The sequence below is a fragment of the Orycteropus afer genome, unplaced genomic scaffold (genome assembly GCF_000298275.1).
Source record: "Orycteropus afer afer isolate SDZICR_OR568_19922 unplaced genomic scaffold, OryAfe1.0 scaffold00548, whole genome shotgun sequence".
Lineage (NCBI taxonomy): Eukaryota > Metazoa > Chordata > Mammalia > Tubulidentata > Orycteropodidae > Orycteropus > Orycteropus afer.
The window spans coordinates 1,536,463-1,557,052 of record NW_006922135.1 but is presented as its reverse complement, the minus strand read 5'-3'; the positions used below and the strand labels follow the sequence as shown (position 1 = coordinate 1,557,052).

The 20,590-nt window shown below is 42.1% G+C and overlaps 1 protein-coding gene across 1 annotated transcript; it reads right to left on the bottom strand.

The window, feature by feature from the left end:
* Positions 1–12,451: 12,451 nt before the first annotated feature.
* LOC103210014 (NUT family member 2D) lies at positions 12,452–19,972 on the bottom strand. Its single transcript, XM_007955939.1, has 6 exons — positions 19,302–19,972; positions 17,023–17,151; positions 15,439–15,578; positions 14,447–14,742; positions 13,555–13,671; positions 12,452–13,204 (listed from the first exon to the last, which is right to left on the bottom strand). Exons 1-6 carry the CDS (start codon positions 19,970–19,972, stop codon positions 12,452–12,454), a joined length of 2,106 nt encoding a protein of 701 aa, XP_007954130.1.
* Between the last annotated feature and the right edge of the window lie 618 nt (positions 19,973–20,590).

Below are 20,590 nucleotides of genomic sequence, written 5' to 3'. Positions count from 1 at the left end.
ACTTTTTTTAGTTGGTAATTTTTTGATGACCTGTTCATCACCCAAAATTTTTGTTATGTTTTTTTTGTTTGGATGTATCTGAGTAAGCAGAGTACTCTGCTCCTCTATTTGCTAGGTGGTAGCACTTATGCACCCAACACCAATCTCCTTGTGGGTGTGCTAGAGAAGGAGATTGGCTGCATAGATCTCGTGATCTTTTTGTAAAGAGCAGTTAAGGGTGAGTTAGGCTCATATTGGTTTTCATGTATCATTTGCCAGTTGGTCCAGAAACAAGTTGTGGCCCTCACCCAGTAGGTAGGACTGTGGGAGGTGTGGGTCTGGTGGGGCCCAATGGGCGTGATTGCTGTATCCCTCTCAGTTAGACAAAAGCAACAATTGAAAAACCATCAAAAAAGTAAAAACAAGTGAACAAAAAAGCACACACCACATAAATACACAGGAACAATCATGAAGAAAAGAAAGAAAATATAAATAAAAGAGGAAAGGCAATAAATGAAATGAAATATTTAATGAAATACTTAAAAGAAGACCAAAGAAATATGAATTAAAAAAAAAAAAAAGAGAGAAAATCGCTCTACAAAAACTAGGGAAGAGAGAATAAGAGAAAAGAACTAGTAAGAAAATTACTGACTGTGACTCTGAGGGAATTGTGCTCCATGTTTACAATGGGAATGACCTCTAATTATGAAAGAGTTTTGACATTTAAATATATCTGTAACAAGCACTGAACAAAATCTCACATAAAACATATTCAGCATTTGATAGTGGATATGAGTACTACTATTGTTTGATGTTAATGATCTAGTTCAAATGAAGACAAGGACACTTTTAGTGTGTTAAAAGGAAAAAAACACTGTCTGGAGGGGATAAGTACTCTGGAACAGTTACCTGCAGTACACGTGAATGGGGATGCGACAGGAAAAAGTGAAAGGGAATCTAGTCACAGGCTCAGGAATAGAAATGGATAACACCAGAGATTTCCTTAACTTCTCTACTCATTCAGACCTGACTCTAGTCCAACGTCCTTATAAAACCCTCTCCAGAGCACTGCAGGTTTCTCAAGCTGAACATTCTCACAGAATATATAGCAGAAACATTTATTGTGCCCCTAGTAGCTCTGGTCGCATAGTGCCTAAGGCATTTAGCTGCTAATCAGAAGGCTGGTGGTTCAAACCCACCAGTCACTCCTCAGAAGGAAGATTTGTCAATATACTTCTGTACTGATACCACCTCAGAAACCCAAGGAGGGGTCACTATGAGTTGGATCTGACTCGATGGCACTAGTGAGTTTGGGAAAGGATAGTTCATGCACTCTCTCTCCACTTCCAAGAGCTATCAAAAGAATATGTGATTCTATTCATTTTACTGAAAAACATAGAAGCTAAACCTTTTACAGTCTTGGTTACACTGTCAGCAAGTGACAGAGCTGAGACTGAAACTCTGTCCTGACTAACCCTAAATCCATAGTTTCTATTGCCTCTTTCTTCTTTCTTCATGGCACATTGTTCATTTTCATTCTGTAGCCAGCACTCACTTTCAGGTGTGTGGAAGGAAAGGCATTCCATGAGAGAGAAAGAATGTTAAAAGGTGAAGAGGCATTCAGGGAAAGTTGGTGTAAGGCCACACCAGCCACACAAAAGGAAGTGGATCATCAGTTCAAGGTCCAGGGTATGACCTGCATGTGTTCTAGGGGCCTGATGCTTTTTAGGCTAGCTAGGTGCTTGCCAGGTGCCTATAAGGAAGGATGTTTGTGAATACATGGACCCACCTTTGGACCCGACTCTGCAGATATATGAGTAGATATTAGGGTTTCTCAGAATACTAACATGGGACAATAACAGTTGCTTCCTGTTTCTGAGAAATGTCCAACCAAACACAGATGCTGATGGCAGAAAAGAGGAAAGATGAGGGCATAAGAAGTAACACTCCAACTTCCAAAGTGTAGTTGTGAGCATTCCCTTTGTTGACTAAGGGCCTACTGCATGCAGGGTCTGGAGCAATGTCCCTTGAAACCTGCCTCCGTTACTATCCTAAACTCCCTGGTAGGAGGACAATGTTATGGATAACTGCCCAGTGAAGACAGTAGGGGAGTTACAGGACTTTTCCAAAGTCAAACCCTAATGAATGGAGGAGCCAGGGGTCTGTTCTTCAATTATCACATTTTTTTAATTTGTTTTTTTAAATTTTTATTGTGATTTGAGTGAAAGTTTACAGAGCAAATTGATTTTCCATACAGCAATTCATACAAATTTTGTCTCATGATATTGACTGCAAATTCCCACAGTGTTACAGCTCTCTTCCCGTTTCCTCCCCATAGTTACCTTTTCCCTATTTCCTTTGTTCCTATGCACTTCTGTCCTCTCCACACGAGCTGTCTCCCTATACCTACATTTCCTTTCTTTTCTCCCTTATTTGATCACTCTAAGGAGTGTATCTACCTGATGTAAGTGTTCAGCCCATAAGTCTGTCTTTCATTTGGCTGGAAGCCCAGGAGTGAGTTCAGTTCCAGACCAGAAGGGCAGATAGGGGCCATAGTCCAGGGGTTTTACAAGGGTCTATCACATGAGCAAAGATGATTTTTTTTTTAAATAATTTTAATTATCCACATTGTTCTCCCACTCTATCCAGGATCTTCTACATAGATTCCCTTCTGAGTGGCTGAGCACCACTTAGTTCTTCTCGTCTCATCGTCATATAGGTTGAGGATCGCATGGTCTACTAGTCCCTTGGACTAATGGTTTCCATATGTCTTTGGTTTTCTTTCTCCTTTGCTCTGGAGGAGAGACACATTGTTGCATCAAGATGGCCACTTTTAAGATTTTAAGATCCCAGTCACTGCTCACCAAAGTAGGTTGTAGAACAATGTTTTTGTGTAGTATATTTTGCCAGTAATTTGATGTCACCTGAAACCATGATGACAAGCCCACAGGTCCAACTACTCACTCCCTCTGGGTAGCTGGCTCTGGTCAAGAAGTCATTGCAAAATTGTCCCTTTTGAATGCTACTATACACCTAGACATTCTTATACAATATAGAAATACACTTGTAGAAACATCATCTGCCAACCCTGTATACGGCCATGGGCACACTCCCCCTGCCTAGACATACCTGATCATTCAGCCTGTCCATCGCATCTATCCACCCATAGATCGATATTTGCCATCACTGACAATGCAGTACTGCATGGGTAAAAGGGTTCATCTGTGTTGTCTGTACCTCCCAGGTACCTCGCTATGTCTTCCTCCACTTCAGTGCCACTATATTGATCACTCACATTTGGTACATTGCCCTTCTCTTCACCCAAATCAACACTTGTCTCTACCTATTTATCAGTGTTGGTACCTCCCCTCCCCTCCCACTCCTGGTAACCAAAAAAGAAAGTTTTTTCCATATATAAACCTTTCCTTGACTTTTTACAGTAATGGACTAATACAATATTTGTCCTTCTGTGATTGACTCATTTTACTCAACATAACGTCCTCCAAGTTCATCCACATTATGTGGTGTTGTGCAGATTCTATGTTATACTTTAAGGTTGCTTACTATTCTGTTTTGTGTATGTACCATAGTTTAGTTATCCCTCTGTGGTAGTTAAATTTGTATGTCAACTTGGCGGGGGCTGGTTGAGTGGCTGGGCAGCTGGTGGGAGTTATTCCCCATGATGAGACTGCCACTGTGGATGGTGGGATCTATCACAAGCAGCAGAGTAACTGCCTTTGGGATGTGGTCTTCTTCCTGTATATAAAGAGAAGCCTTGGGGATAGTCTCTAACTTATGGCACGCTTGGAGCCTGCATGTATCCGAGTCACTGTTCAGCAGCCTTCCATGCTCTGCTGACCTTGGGACTTACAATGGACTTAAATTAATGGCCTGCTGTGTGGTTTGGTTACATATGAACTGGACCTTTTTACTTGTCAACTTTGGGTTTTTCAACCTCATCAGCCAGCAGCTATCTGAGTGAAGAAACACCTCTAGCTCCAGTGGGCTGGGAACAGGAGGCAGAGCTAGACTCCAAGGTTGAGGGGCTTTCACCCAGCCCCTAGAGCCTGGCACTTTGAACTTGGACTTAAAGCCTCCAAACTGTAAGAGAATCAACTCCTGTTTGTAAGGCCATCCCATTTGTGCTATATTCTTGTCAGAGTGGCACTAGGTAACCAGAACACCATTCTTCTGTTGATGGGCACCTAGGTTGTTTCCTTGCTTTTGCTATTGTAAATAGTGCTGCAATTCACATAGGTGTGCATATATCTATTCTTGTCCTGGCTGTCACTTCTTTAAGATATATATCTAGCAATAGGATTGCTGGGTCAAATGGTATTTCTCATTCCAACTTTTTAAAGAATTGCCGTTCTACTTTCTACAGTGGTTGTATCATTTGACAGTCCCACCAGCAGTGCATGAGAGTCCCAATCTCTCCACATCCTCACCAGCATTTGTTACTTTCTGTCTTGAACTTTGCTACTAATGCTGGGGCCAGATAGTATTCCATTGTTTTGATTTGCATCTCTCCAATGGCCAATGATCATGAATATTTCATCATGTGTTTTCTGGCCACCTGAATATCCTCTTTGGTGAAATTTCTGCTCATGTCTTCTGCCTGTTTTTGAATTGGATTGTTTGTATTTTTGTTGTTGATGTGTTGGAGTTTTCTGTAAATTTTAGAGATAAGTCCCTTGTCAGGTATATCAATACTTTTCCCAATCTGTAGGTTCTCTATTTACTTTTTTTGGAGTAGTCTTTGGAAGCATGTACAAATTTAGTTTTTAGAAAGTTGATTCATCTATTTTATCTTCTGCTGTTTGTGTATTTTGGATTATGGTTGATAAGCTATTTATGGCATATTTTAGGGCCACTAAAATTGCCCTTAGTTTTTCCTTGAGGAATTTATAGTTTTAGGTTTCACATTTAAGTCTTTGATCCATCTTGGGTTAGTGTTTGTGTATGGTGTGAGGTTTTTCTGCATATTTCTGCAAATGGATATCCAGTTTTGCCAGAACCATTTGTTAAAGAGACCATCTCTTCCGCATTTCATGGATTTTGGCTCTTTGTCAAAGATTAGCTGACCATAAGTGGATGGATCTATTGCTGTGTTCTCAATGCTATCCCACTGGTCTGTCATTGTACTAGGCTGTTTTCACTACTGTGGTTGTATAGTAGGTTTTGAAATCTGGAAGTGTGGGACCTCCTACTTTGTTCTTCTCCTTCAACAGTGCTTTGCTTAACTGAGGTCTCTTTCCTTTCCATATAAAATGAGTGGTTGTTTTTTCCACATGCTTAAAGAAAATTGATGGAATCTGGATTGAGATTACATTGAATGTATACATTATTTTGGGTAGTAGTGACATTTTTACAATGTTCAATCTTCCTATCCATGACCATGGTATGTTCTTCCATTTATGTAGATCTCTTATGGTTTCTTGAAGTAGTCTTTTGTGGTTTTCTTTGTACAGGTTTTTTTGTGTCCCTGGTAAGATTTATTCCCAATTATTTTATTTTTGGGGTAGCTGTTGTAAATGGTATTGATTTCCTTATTTCTTTTTCAGCAATCTCTTTTCTGGTTTAGAGTTATCTAACTGAGTTTTGGATGTTGATCTTGTATCCTGCCACTATGCTGAATCTCTTAATTATTTCCAGTAAGCTTTTTTTTTTTTTTTTTTTTTTTTGCTGAGTCTCTTGGGTTTTCTAGGTATAGGATCATATCATCAGCAAATAGGGATAATTTGACTTCTTCCTTACCAATTTGGATGCCTTTGATTTTCCTTTCTTGCCTTATTGCCCTGGCTAGGACTTCCAATACAAGGTTGAATAGAAGTGGAGATAGAGGGCATCCTTGGCAAGTTCCTGTTTGCAAGGGGAATGGTTTAAGTCTCTCTCCTTTGAGAATAATGTTGGCTTTTGGTTTTGCATAGATGCCCTTTATTGTGCTGAAGAATGTCTCTTCTATTCCTATTTTGCTGATAATTTTGATCAGTACCAGATGTTGGATTTTATCAAATGCCTTTTCTGCAATGATATGATATGATCATGTGGTTGTTTTCCTTGTTTTATTTATGTGATGGATGACATTGATTGTTTTTCTAAAGTTGAACCATCCTTGTGTGTCTGATATAAAACCCATTTGGGCATCATATATATAAATATTTTTTGACATGTTGGAGTCTGTCGGCTAGGATTTTGTTGACGATTTTTGTATTTATATTAATGAGGGATATTGGTCTGTAGTTTTCCTTTTTAGTGTTGTGTTTGCCCGGTTTTGGTATCAAGGTTTTGCTTGCTTCATGACATGGATGTGGGAGGATTCCATCCTTTTCTACGTTTTGGAATAGTTTGTGTAGGTTTGGTGTCAATTCTTCTCTGAACATTTGGCAGACCCCTCCACTGAAACTGTCTGGGTCAGGAGTTTTTTTTTGTTGTTGTTGGTAATTTTTTTATGAGTTCTTCAATATCTTTTGTTATCGGTCTGTTCAAGTTTTCCACCTTAGTCTGTGTTAGTTTAGGCAAGTAGTATGTTTCTAGAAATCAGTCCATTTCTTCTAGATTTTCAAATTTGTTCGATTACAGTTTTTCATAACCAAACCCAAACTCACTTCCATCGAGTTGATTCTGACTCCTACTGACCCTCATTGAGTTTCTGAGGCTGTAAATCTTTACAGAAGTATATCACCCCATCTTCCTCCCATGGAGCGGCGGTGGGTTTGAACTGCTGGCCTTCTTGTTATCAGCCAAAGGCCTTATCCACTATGCCACCAGAGCTCTTTTTTTGTTCTTTATAGTATGATGATATTATCCTTTTTATTTCAGTTTGTTCTTTTGTGGCATTGCCCTATTGGTTTCTTATTCATGTTATTCCTCTTCTCTTCCTCTTTTCCTTCAATTTGCCAGTGGCTTGTCAATTTTATTTATCTTTTCTGAAAACAACTTCTAATCTTCTTGGTTTTTTCTATTGTCTTTATATTTTCTGTTTTATTTACTTCTGTTTGAATCTTTATTATTCCTTTTATTCTGGTGACTGTAGGCTTTTTTTGCTGCAATTTTCTAGTTGTTGGAGATTTTCAGTGTAGGTATTTATTTTGGCTGTTTCTTCTTTTTTGTTGTGTTCATTTACTGATTTAAATTGACTTCTGATCACTGCCTTGGCTGTATCCCAGAGATTGTAGTATGTTGTGTTTTCATTCTAGTTTGATTCAAGGAATTTCTTTTTTTTTAATGTTATTTTGTTATTTAAGTTTTTGTTTAATTAATTATTATTACTATTATTACTTTTATTGTGATTTGGGTGAAAATTTACAGAGGAAATTCACTTTCCATACAACAGTTCACAAATACTTTGTCTCATGACATTGACTACAATTTTCCCCAGTGCAACAGCTCCCCTCCCACTCCCTCCTTATAGTTACCTCTTCCCTGTGTCCATTCCTCCATGCATTCCTGCCCCTGCACTGTCTCTCTGTGCATAAACAGTCCTTCTTTCTCCCATGATTGATCTCTTCAAGCAATTTCTTAACTTCAGTTTTTATTTGTTCTGTTCCCTACTCGTTTGTAAAGAGGCTGTTATTCCGTTTCCATGTGTTTGCTCTTTTTCCTTTCATCTTCCATTGTTGATTTCTAATTTGATAGCATTGTGATCTGAGAAGATGCTTTGCAGTATTTTAATGGTTTTCAATTTATTAAGGCCTATTTTGTGGCCTAACATATGATCTATCATGGAGAATGTTCCATGTACAATGGAAAAGAATGTCTATTGTGCTGCTTTTGGGTGAAGTGCTCTGTACATGTCTATAAGGTCATGTTGGTGGATTGTTTAGTTTAGTTCTTCTGAGTCTTTGTTGAGTTTCTTTCTAGTTGTTCTATCTTTGAAAGTGGTGTTTCTAAGTCTCTTACTATGACTGTGGAGTCATCTAGTTTTCTTTTCAATTCTGTTAAGTCTGATATTTATATTTTGGGACTCTTTCTTTGGGTGCATAAATAATTATTATAGTTATATCTTCTTGTTCAATTAGTCCTTTAATCATTACATAATGTCCTTCCTTGTGTCTTATGGTGATTTTTTTCTTAAAGTCAATTTTATTAGAAAATAGTATTGTCACTCCTACTCTTGAATGCTTGCCATTTGCTTGATATATGTTTTTCCAACCTTTGATTTTTAGTCTTTTTTTGTCTTTGTCTCCAAGGTGTGTCTGCTGTAGACAGCATATTGGTGAGTTATGTTTCCTTGTCCAGTCTGCAACTCTCTGTCTCTTGAGTAGTGAATTGAATCCATTGACATTCAGTGTAATTATTGACAAGTAGGAATTTGTTGCTGTCATTTTGTTATGTTTTTTTTTTTTTTTTTTTTGTGGTGTTGCTGGTTTCTTTGTTCCATATGATTTTCTGTGCTGTGCTCATTTTGTTTATGAATCGTTATTGTTTGGTTTTTGTTGTTGTTTTCAGTTCTCTGTCCATAAGACCCCTTTGAGCATCTCTTGAAAGATTGGTCTGGGTTTAACAAGTTCCCTTAATTTCTGCATATCTGAAAATGTCCTAATTTTACCATCCTATTGAGGGATAATTTTGCTGTGTATCTAATTCTTGGATTTGAGATTTTTCTCTTTCAGAGTTTATATATGCTATCCCATTGTCTTCTCGCCTGAATGGTTTCTGCCAAGAAATCAGAGCTTAGTCTTATCGGTTGCCCTTTACCTTTTGTTTTTCCCATGTTGTTTTCAGGATTCTTTCTTTGTCTTCAGTTTTGGTGAGTTTGATGATGGTATGTCTTAATGGATATATCCTCATCTTTCATCATATCAGGGAAATTCTCTTCCCCCATTTTCTCTGTAGTTTTATTTGTCTCTTCCTGTTCTGGCATTCTGACTACACTTAGATTATTGCTTTTGATGAAATCGTACATGAATCTTAGGCTTTCTTCCTTCTGTTCTGATCTTTTTTTCTGATTGATCTATTTCCAAAGAAGTATTGAGGTGTTTGTCTTCACTCTCACTAATTCTCTTTTCCATTTATTCGATTCTACTGCTTTGCCCTCTGAATGTGTTATCCCTTTCTGAAAATTATTATTAATCTGGATTTACATCTGTAGATTTTGTATCATTTCTGATTTTACATATATTTTGTCATTTCATTATCTTTGTTTTGTTTGGATGTTTCTGAGTAAGCTGAGTACTCTACACCTCTGTTTGCTAGGTGGTAGCACTGGTCACCTTGTGGGTGTGCTAGAGAAGGAGAGTGGCTGCATAGACCTCTGTGACTTCTTGTGAAGAGCAGTTAAAGGTGAGTAGGCTCATATTGGCTTTCATGTATCAGTTGCCAGTTGGACCAGAGAAAGTTATGGCCCTGACCTAGTAGGTAGGGCTGTGGGAGGTGTGGGTATGGTTGGGTCCTGTGGGCATGATTGCTGTCTCCCACTGAGTTAGAGAAAAGCAACAATTGAAAAACATCAAAAAAGTAAAAACAAGTGAAAGAAAAAGCACACACCACATAAACACACAGGAACAATCACCAAGTAGAGAAAAAAAAAAAAAATAGAGGAAAGGCAATAAATGAAATGAAATATGTAAAGAAATACTTAAAAAAGGACCAAAGATATATGAATAAAAAAAGAGAGAAAAAGCTCTACAATAAGTGTGGAAGAGAGAATAAGAGAAAAGAACTAACATAAGAAAAAAATGGGAAAAATGAAAGAAGAAAAATAGGAATGGGGAGAACCACAAGGAAAAAAAAAGTGGCAAAGAGGAAAAGAGAATGGAACAGATGCTAAAAACTAGAATCTAAGAAGGGAAGAAGAAAGAGAAAAAGTAAAAAGGAAGAAGAAGAATAAAAAGAATAATTTTAAAACAGTAATGATAAAAAAAATCTGCAGTTTGCAGGGCAGGGCAACCAGTCTCTGTCAAAGCACACAAACTGGGATGGAATTTCTGCCTACCCAGAAGGAGGTTGGAGGTGAAGGATGGATGCACATCTGTTCACCAACAGGGTGTCAGGTTTAAGAGCAATAAGAGGAATATCACACCTTACCATTTCTCAGCCTCCAGTATGTTCATACTGTCCTTGGCAAGTGGCGGCTATACTTTGGTTCTTGGAATCTGAGAGAACACTGTAGCTTTAAATATGCAAAGTGGCTGAACCACTTGTAAACATTCAAAGTGGCTGTACCCTCCAGACAGCCAAAAGTCCACAGAGCTCAGTTTGTCTTCTTTTCTGTTTCCCTTTTCAGTCATCAGCCACCAGTGTAGTCCTCTGTTCAGTCCTTGGCAAGCAGGGCTGATTTCTAGGTTAATTCTTAGCTCCTAACACTGCTTGGAAATATCCAAACTGTCTGTGCCGTGAGGATCGCCAGCAGTCCACAAGTCTGTTTGTCTCCATATTCACTGTTTTCATGCAGGTTCTTCTACTAGTTGGAGTTAACTCCACTTCCATATCCTTCCTTTCAAAGCTCAGGGCTTCAGGATTATCATCTGTATCTGTGTCAGTTGGTTTTTGTTTTCTTTATTGAAGAGTGTGTGTGTAGTTTGTCTGCCTTTCCCACTATGTCATTGGAACTCTCACCACAATTTGTTTTGAAGTTTGATGTGTGTATTTGCCTCGGTACCAGGGATAAACTGGAATCATTATGCTGAGGAGGCCAACCGATAAGGTTCCTGCCTAGTGATGGCTTGGAATCTTCTGTGATATGGCTTTTCTGAAATCACACCTGAACTTGGAATAAAATCAGAACTTGCAGAAGAGAGCATTGTGGTTGGAGGGAACATTGGTGAGTTCCATGGGGTTTCCATGTTGGGAATCAGAGCTTCTGAGAGGAGTAGATGGAGAGCTCAGGCCAAGCACACCTGGATTTGAGCAGTTTATCAAGGGTTGTAAGATAAGTACTTGAAAATTCAGAGTAAAGAGGAGAGATGTCTTCGTCCCTTAATCTGAGGTCTCTTATTTATTTATTTTCCCATCTGTCCCTTCTTGCCTAGGTCACTTCCAGAACTTCTCCATCCAGTGCCCAATTATGGACTTTGTCACACATGAGGCACCTTCCAGGCACCAAATTCCCACACCAACACAAACACCCACTGCTCTGAACAAGGGATCTATGCAAGTGCCCAAGCAGGAAGATAACTGATGCCTCAGCCCTTCATATCCTGCTCACAATCCAACTGTGCACAGTTGAGGCCCTCCATGGGCTGCCATCCACCTTATCCCATCTCTTCTTTTCTTAGGCTTTATTGTTGCTGTGTGATGCAGGTTTACTTTTGTTTTTAAGGAACTATTGGAAATGTAAGTATAAGACTAAATCTGCCTATATTACACACGGAATTTCAGCCATGTGTTGGGAAGGTGAGGGCACAATGCTTGTAGAGTGCTCCTGGAATATGCAAAAGGTGGGTGAGGTCAGTATCCCCTTGACCATAGCAGGATGGACTTTCCCAGTCTGCTTGGACAAAACGCTTTCCTACAGAGAAATATGGCAGAAAGATTTCTGTGCTCCCTGCTTCTTTCATAGCTCATCCATATATACCATTTAAAGAAATCCTCCTGATTGTATTTTCAGCACACTCTGTCTTATTCTGTCCTCATCAGAATTCAGAAATAGTAGATTTATTAAATGGTGATTGAATGGTTATTGAATGGTTATTGAATGGTTGCCCTGAGAATTAATGATGCCCTTTTCTAAAGTGAATGTGTAGAAGCAGAGAGCCATGTCTGCAAGAAGCCAAGCCTTTTCTTGTTAGATCAAAGCAGCTACACAAAAAGAGCCTTAGTGTGGTGAAGATCATTTAAGGCTTTTTGTTCAGCCTCTTTTAAGGAAGCAGAAAAAAGCATCTTAGAGAAAAGTGCTGTCTCTGGGCTCAAATATGGAGACATTAGTTAATGGCCAAGAAGGTTGAAAGGTGGCCAAGTAATATTCCATTAACAGATTGTTAAGAGACAAAGATAATGATAGGATACCCACAGAAAACTCCCCCAATCAAGTCATGGCTTGTGATAAAGGGATGATGAAAGTGATCACTGGGGATTTATCAGTGACCTGTGGCAGGCCAAAGCCAGACTGTCCCCAAGAGCATTCTGAGGACTTCAGTGTAAAGCTGAGGGAAGAACTAGGTCATTCACTTGTGTATCTGGAGAACTGGGGACACCCATTGTCCCAGCACCATAATCCATCCAGCAGCAGAGGAGAACCAGAAGAATGAGGCAATGTGAATTTCTTCAAAAAATGAATTTTCTTTAATCCAGTTTTACAGAGGACTTTTGTAGGTTCTTGTTATTTATTTCCCACCACAGGTGTCCCTCTGTACCCTGAACAGACTATGACCTTCCTCTGTACCCTCACCGTGTCTGTACAAGAGCCAAGACACACTGCCTGGATAGGTGGGGAGCACTGGCCTAATGATAAGGGAAGGGCTGAAAATTCAAATGTACTGTGGGGTGCACAACCTGAGGTTCTGTCTGACACATGGAAGAAGAGAGCTCATTAGTGGCTAAAATGACGCTTCTTTGGTTGGACCCCATCCACAGCTAAGGGTAGCTTCTGAGAGACTCCGGGAGCAGTCCGTGAATAGGGCCTCTTTTTAGCAGAAGATGGGGCTCCAACTTGAGTTGGCATCTTAGACTCAGTAGTTGTATATGCAGGCTGGCTAAGACACACTGTCTCAGGAGATAGGTACTGGGAAGCTTGCCAGCAGCCCTGAACTCCATGGTGGACAATGCCTGAGGCATGTGGAGGACTCTTGGGGAAACCCCAGGGCAGTAGGCTTTGTTGAGATGCCAAGAGGAAGGCAAGGTTGGGGAGTTCCTCCTCTGTGTCCTCTTCCTCATTGGACACATCTCTTTTCCCAGGTGTTTCATGAACAGGAGAGGTTTCAATAAACATTAAGTCATATCTGGTTCTCAGTCTAGGGGAAGTACGACTATGGCCTTGGTGAGGAGAGGTTAATTGTGCAGACTTAACTTTGTGTGACTTTTGACTGCATGTAAAGAGACCAAGTTCTTTTGACTTGTACAGATTACTGTCTCCTGTACCATCTTTTGGCAGGCCATGTGCAGTCAACTTTTTTGTGCCCATTTCCTTGCTGATCTCTAGTTGTAGGCCATGGTTGTCTCTGCTCCCTGAATCTTGACTGGTCTCAGAAGCCTTAGAAATTGGCTCCAGTTGGGGCACATCATAGCTTGGGAGTGCCTCCACACCCTCTTTGCCTTTCAACTCCACTACTCGTTTCTCTACCAGCTGCAAGGAAAGAAAATGGATGGTTACTGGCTGTGTACAAGTTGTGAGAACACATGGCTAAGCATGTTGGCAGAGATCCTAGTATTAGGGCAGGATTCAGGAAAGTCAGTCACATGACTGGTTTTGGTTACTGATACTGCAGCTCTTCCTCCCCATCCTCATGTGCCATATTGCTAATCTTTGATTCCTTACCACTCATCCTCTAGGCCTCTCCATAGTCTCACATCTCCTAGTTCTGCACTTGCTCCCACACATGCAGATGTCCTTCCCCAAAACTCATGCTAGCCAAGGCACTATAGGTTTGAATCATGCTGGCTTCATGTTCTGATTGTCCCGGCCTCTTCTTTCACCTGGGTGAGAGGGAGTCCTTCCTCTTGCTCCAGCTCCTGAGTTAAGGACAAAAGATCCACCTGTGGTTCTGGTGACAGTAATGTTTCCAGGAATTGAGGGTGAATAACTGCTTCTACCTGATAAAGGAAAGAGGTGATATGTGAACTTCCTTGACAAGTAGTAAGTAGTGATCTAGAAAGGAGCTCTGGTAGCATGGTGCCTAAGGCATTTGGCTGCTAACCAGAAGACTAGTGGTCCAAACCTATCTGAAGGATCTAAAAATCAATCATTAATTCCCCACTTGAGTTTGCACATGATGGTGCTCATGGCACTGTGGTTAAAGCATTGACGTGCTAACCAACAGATCAGAAGTTCGACCCCCCTAGCCACTTTGTGGGATCAAGTCTGCTTCAGTAAAGATTTATAGAATGAGAAATTGTGTGGGGCAATTCTATCCTTACGAGTCAATGACAGTGGCTTTGATATAGTTTGGATTGAGTTTTCACTCAGTGTTGTATTTGAAAGAGTCCTGATGGTGCATCGATTAAAGCGCTCAGCTACAGACCAAAAAGTTGGTACTTCTCAGGGTAAAGATGGGAGAGTACACTTCATAAGGATTTACAACCTTGGAAACGCTAAGGGCAGTTCTACTCTGTCCTGTAGGGTCTCTGAGTTGGAATTGACTTGATGGCAGGGGCTCCTGGATTAGGTTGGTTGTTTTAAAATGTCACCACACCAGTCTATATGCACACACATACAGGCACACACACACAGAAATGAAGACACACATTGACTGGGGGAATAGGTAATGGAGCTTAATTACAATGTCCTGGGGCTGAGCCCCAGATGTTTGAGGTTGGGAGTGCCAAACCTTTGAAACCTATAGACTCCAGAACAACAGGCCCAGCCCACCTTAGTGACAAATGCTTCCTGCGAACACAGCTTTTCAATGTAGCCTAGGAGTCCTGAGTCAGGGTATAGTGCATTCTCTTCCTGCTGCTGCTTATTTTCTTCTTCTTCCCATTTTCCATCTTGTTCTTCAGTGATGGAATGGGTAGGTCCCTGCAGCCTTTCCATTATGTCAAGATACTCATTCACAGCTTCAGGAGGGATCTGCCTGTGTGCCTTGAGCCTCTGTGGGCACTGGGGTCTGTGTGGCTGCTGGTTGGAGAGCTGTGGCTTGACATCTCCTTTCTTCAGAGTGAGCACTAGAGGAAGGGTTGGAAGTGAGGTGGTGGATGTGGCAGCAAACTCTAGTTCTTCCCACCCAATCTTAGGTTATAAGAGCCAGATTTTGGTGCTACTGAAATGATTCTAGGTGGGTTGGCCAACCTGAAGCCACGAGAATGGTGAGAGATATAAAGGATAGAAGGTCTAAGAGTCATTTTGTGAGGAAGTTTTTAGAACATCTGCTTTTCCTAGAAATTCTCCCATTTGGACCTGCTTTTGAAGCTCAGTAGGAGCTCTGGTGGTGTAGTGCCTATGGCATTTGACCGCTAACCAGAAGGCTGGCGGTTCAAACCTACCAGGCACTGCTTGGAAGGAGGATTGGGCAATCTACTTCTGTAGTATGATACTGCCTCTGAAATCCAAGGAGGGGTTGCTATGAGTTGGATCCAACTCAATGGCAGTGAGTTTGGTTTGTTTTTGGTTTATACAGTGATTAGATATTGAATCCCACCTTTGATACTCCATGTGAGACAATAGCCATGAAAGTTGACCAGCTTACTATCTAGTGTGTAGTGAAGAGTAGCTGAGATCCCAGGCTCTTAGCAGGCTCTTAGTCATTTCCCTCTCTTGAAAAGGAAGTACCAGATATAAAGACATTGGCCTTCCCTAAACATTCTCTACTTTGGCCTTTGACCTCTGTACGTTAGCTCCTGTTGCAAATTCAGTAGGCATACCTGGGTGACAGGTGACTACAGTGCCTGAAAGCTCATGCCGATCAAGGTTCTGAGAAGCTGGAGGTGGCACGCATGGGGACCCATTTCCCTGCTGCAGCTTCTGAATCTGCATCTCCTCCTCTAACTCAAACTCCATGAACCTGACAAGGGTGAGAGAGGCACATGCTGTTCTCAGAAGAAGGCAATGCTTACTGGAAGCCCCAGCACCAGGCAGCAGCTTATTACCTGGAAGCTGGAAAAAATGTGCCTTTAGTGGCCTAACAAGATGCTGAATAAGTCCATTTCCCTGGAGGGAGTTGCTCTCAAAGCAACAAATAAGTTTTGGGGCCCATTACAATGTCACTACTTCATTCTTTCACCTGTAGCAAAACTCATCTTACCTTAGGAAGGTTGTGAAGGAAAAGGGCCATGTCTTCTTGGACACGTCTTCAGACAGACGCATAGATCGCAATTCCTTTTCATACCCTTAGCATCTGATGGCATACATACTGCAGTACTGACACTGTTGTTGTTGTTGATGTTGTTGTTTGCCGTCGAGTCGGCCCCGACTCATAGCGACCCCTCCTTGGGTTTCCGAGGCAGTATCACTATGGAAGTAGGATTGCCCAACCTTCCTTCCGAGGAGTGGCTGGTGGGCTTGAACCTCCAGCCTTCTGGTGAGCAGTCAAGTGCCTTAGGCACTATGCTACCAGAGCTCCTTCACACTAGCTTTTTAAATTTGATCATGCCTGTGTGACACACAGCACGACTACAATGGTGGACCTTCCTACTCCATGCCTATCCTGACACTGCCAAAAAAACACAGGAGAGCTGATGGTCTGAACCTGGGAGATGGGGTGCCATTGATTGCAGATACCCCCAGGGAGCAATTCCCAGATCCCTGGTGCTAGTCTTGGGCTTTGTGCCCTTGACCTATAAATCAGGGAGATACTGGTCCAGGAGGTATTGTGAAGAAGGTGAAAGCTATGATTTCAGGAAATTTTTCTGACTGCTCTGATTTTTTTTTGTAAACCAAGAATGGAAAGGCAGTATGTGGTAGAGACTGATCCACAAGTTCAATGAGCTTCTGTTGTTCCTGCAAGAAAGCTTTCCAGCCCCAGCTCATTCTTGGATGGTGGTTGAACAATTTTTTGCCAGTTGTCATGAGGAGGTGTGGGACGTCCTAAATTCTCTGTCAGCTGCCAGGACACTGAGGCAAGCAGGAATCTGGCTGGTACATCATATCCCCTCACTGTAGAGTCCCGACAGGTTGGGCCTGCATGATCTCCATTGGAACCTGTGGTGTTTATCTCAAACCCCATCTTAACACCCTCAACATCAAATCACTCACAAACCCATAATCCATAGAGGAATGTACTTCTGGAAGAAGGGATTACAGAAACCTCCAAACAGTGAATGTGGTGGTGGAAATTGAGTGTAAGCATGGATCCGCAGGGATCCAAGAGACCATGCCTAGTGCACAGATGTCCCTCATTACATCCCCCACCCATTTGCACCAACACAGCCAGACAGCAGCCACTCTCAACCCACACCCATAGTGCCTTGCCACTCATCCCCCATAGGACCAGGATCCCATGAACTCACTTTCCTGCCATCTCGTAGAAGATCATCCGGTCAAAGTTGCTTTTGTGCTGCCATTCCTGCACAGACCACCACAGTCCTTCCTCCAGGGTCATGGAGGGTTTCATTCGGGCTAGTGATCTCAATACTGGGCTAAAACCACATGAATATCAATAGTTTTCTACAAGTATATTTTCCATCCTCATCTTGACCATACCCCTACAGATATCCCTTGTTCCTTGTCACATCTACCTTACTATTTGTCAGTGTCTATTTCCCATTCTAGTATTTACTCTTAGATTTTTATTGCTTTATTTCTAGGATAACACTCAGAGAGCATCAGAACTATCCTGAGATGGATTCATGAGAGGAACATCCTAAAGAAAAGGATATTCTTGACTCCTCAGTTTCATTGTGGACAGAATAATCTACCACAGCACATTAAAATGCAGATTCCATGATACAGTCTACTAAACTAAAAAAAAAAAAAAAACCTCACTGCAGTCAAGTCGATTCCGACTCATAGCGAACACCTTTGAGTCTCTGAGGCGTTAAGTCTTTATGGAAGTAGATTGCCCAGTCTTCCTTTTGTGAGTGACTGGTGGGTTTGAGCCACCAGCCTTCTGGTTAGCAGGTCAAATGCTTTAGGCACTACACCAGCTTCCTAGATGACTCTGGAGTGGAGGGCCCACCATTTGTCAAACATTTCCCAGAGCCGCAGAGTGTGAAGAGGGACAGTTCTGCTTAAAACCTAGGGTGAAGAGAGCCCATGGTACTTGAGGGAGACATGTGCTGCCTCAAGATTGCATTGGACACTGATCCAACAAGGAACACAGGGTTGTCTGAGAATTCATGGAACCTCCAAGATGGCTTAAAAGTGGGATTCTATGGACTTCTATCTATTTTCTTGGGAGGTGTAGTTGGCTGGTGTGCATGAGTGGAGTGGTCGGGGGGCAAGCAAATTCCTCAGTCATTCACCCATTGGGGGAGGAGCATATATATAGAAAAATGTCCTGTGATATGGGATATGTGTTCGATACTAGTTGATTCCAAATGATGGAAGGGAAGAGGAGTGTTGACAGGAATGTAGGGTCTGTTGTGATAAAGCTTCCCAGATGAGTAATCTCTCTCCCTTCCATTCACAGAATGCCATGGCCTTGGATGTCATGGCCTATTGTTCACTCACACACCCCACAGCTAGGACATGTTGACTTTTGTGAGGACTTTTCTTGTATTAGAATCCTTCATGGCGCTTTGGTGAAAACATTCATTTGTTAGCCAAAGGGTCTGTGGTGTGAACTCACCAGCCACTCTGAGGGAGAAAGATGCGGTCAGCTTCCCTAAAGATCTACAGCCTTGGAAAGCCTATGGGGAAGTTCTACTGTGTCATGTAGAGTCACTAGGAGTCAGAATTGACTAGATGTCATTGGGTTTTGGTTTTCTTGTACTACATTGCCTTTCCTTCATAACAGTGACAACAATGAACATTCCTTAATGTGGCACCCCGTGTGTTAGGCAGTCTGCTGAGCCCTTCATTTATTAGCTCATGTCATCTCCTTAGCATTCCTCTCTGGGTTAATTATAATTGTCCCGTATTTGATGTACTGGAGGGTCAATGCCCTTGTTAGGTTTACAAATCTAGTGGTGGCAGAACCCAAACCCTTTACCACTATGCGTACTAAACTACCTCCCTTTTGTAACTGGAGTTCCCGAGGAATATAGTGGGAATGTAATTAAAACAGTTTTCCTAGGCTCTGCCTTACTCTGTTTTTGGCAGTAGTCAATAGATTCACAACTCCTATGTTGGAAGGCAAAGACCAATGGGAGGCATATGGAGCTTGTATCCTGTCTGAGACCTCAATTCACATCGTGGTCCCTCACTTGACAACAGGAATGTTTGGTATTTAGTCTGTTGTAAGTAATCATTAGGGTAATGATTCAAATATATAGATTGGCTTTACATACAAGGTAGTGAGTTTCAGTTGCAATAAAGTACCTGAAGTGGAGGGAAAGAAGTGACCTTCACAAGGGAAGGCACACAAGGGAGGAAGGAAAGTATCTTCACAAGGGCAAGGCACACTCAGGGCTTTTGTGAATTGAGATAAAGTACCTGAAAGTGTGTTATGCACAGAGTGGTATGGTTAACATTATCAGGAATGTCTCTTCTCATAACATTTCCCATTGCCCTCATGACGTTCCTTCACGTGTTCCCAAAGAGCCTAACTTCAATTTTCTCTCCCCTAATCTGTTTATTTGAAAGCATCAGGATACTGTCAGGTTTCCCCACTGACAAGAACACTCACATGAGAAAGCAGGAAAGAGCTTCTGTATCAGGACTTTGGGGATGATACCTCCGGGCCAGGGACTTGAAGCGTTGCCACCGTCGGTAGTTCTCATAAACGCTCTTGGGGTTACAGGAGGAGTCATCCAGCGAGGGCCTGGATTGGATAGTGGCCTGGCCTTCCTCCCCAGAAGACCTATGTGGCCCTGACTGTTCCTTCACTTGGGTGAAAATGTAGTCTAGCTGGGCAGCTTGTGGTGGGGACCAACCTCCCCTACAAGCCTGAGTGCCAACAATAGGAGTGGCAGGGATCATTTGCTCCACAGTAGATACTGCCCCAAATAGTTGTGGAGCATGCTCAACAGCCCCACTGGGAATCCCTGCAGCACTCCAATTGAGTGGGGCAAGTGGCATGACAGAAGTCTGAGTTCCAGGGAGCTCTGCTGATCTTCCTTTTGTGCTGACTTGCATAATGACCTTACCAGTCCCAGCTCCACCACAGTCCTCAACTCTTGTCATCAGCAATGTTTTGGGGAAAGATGAGAGCCCCAGAGGGATGCCAGGAGGGCATAATGCAGTTATAATGGGCAGCGGGTGCTGCCCCAATGGTATTTGGTGTGGGGGTCCAGGAGAGGCTAAGGGGAAGGGCAGTGCGGTGAAGGAAGATGTGGAGGCCCGAGAATTCATGATCATATTAGGTCCCAGCCCAGGAGTTACTGTTGAGACAAAGGAAAAGGGACAACGGATGAGGAAGAAAAGCCACCAAGTGTTAGGCCCTATGAATCCCCTGCAAGGTCACTGGGAATCTGAGCAATGAATCTCAAAAGCTGAACAGCACTATGCAGCAGGAAACTGGTGAAGATAGCAACCATCCCTGGGGTGAATTTGATGTTCCTTCCCTCCACTAGGGCAGTTTCCCATTTGAGAACTTGTGAGAATTTCAACCAGATTCCCAGGCCCCTGTCTGCCCAGAAGAAACAGGCCCAAGTTATTTCTGAATCTGAGAGCCTCTGTCAGGAAATTCCTGACAGATCCCTCTGCCAGTCTCCTAAGATGTTTCCAGGACATAGAACAATGTTGACATCCACTGTATCTGAAATGCCCCTCAGGACACTCTTTAACAGGGAGTGGACCTTCACAAGGGAAAGGGACCTTCAGAAGGAGAAGGCACCGTCAGGGCTTTCTTGAAGGAGACAGTCTCCAAAAATGTAGCTTCCACATCTCCTTCTCAGCCTTGTTTTCCTGATGTGCCTTGTCAACCCCTCTGTTTCTTTCCCCAAACTCCTGTCTCATTTGTCTTGTCTGCCACCC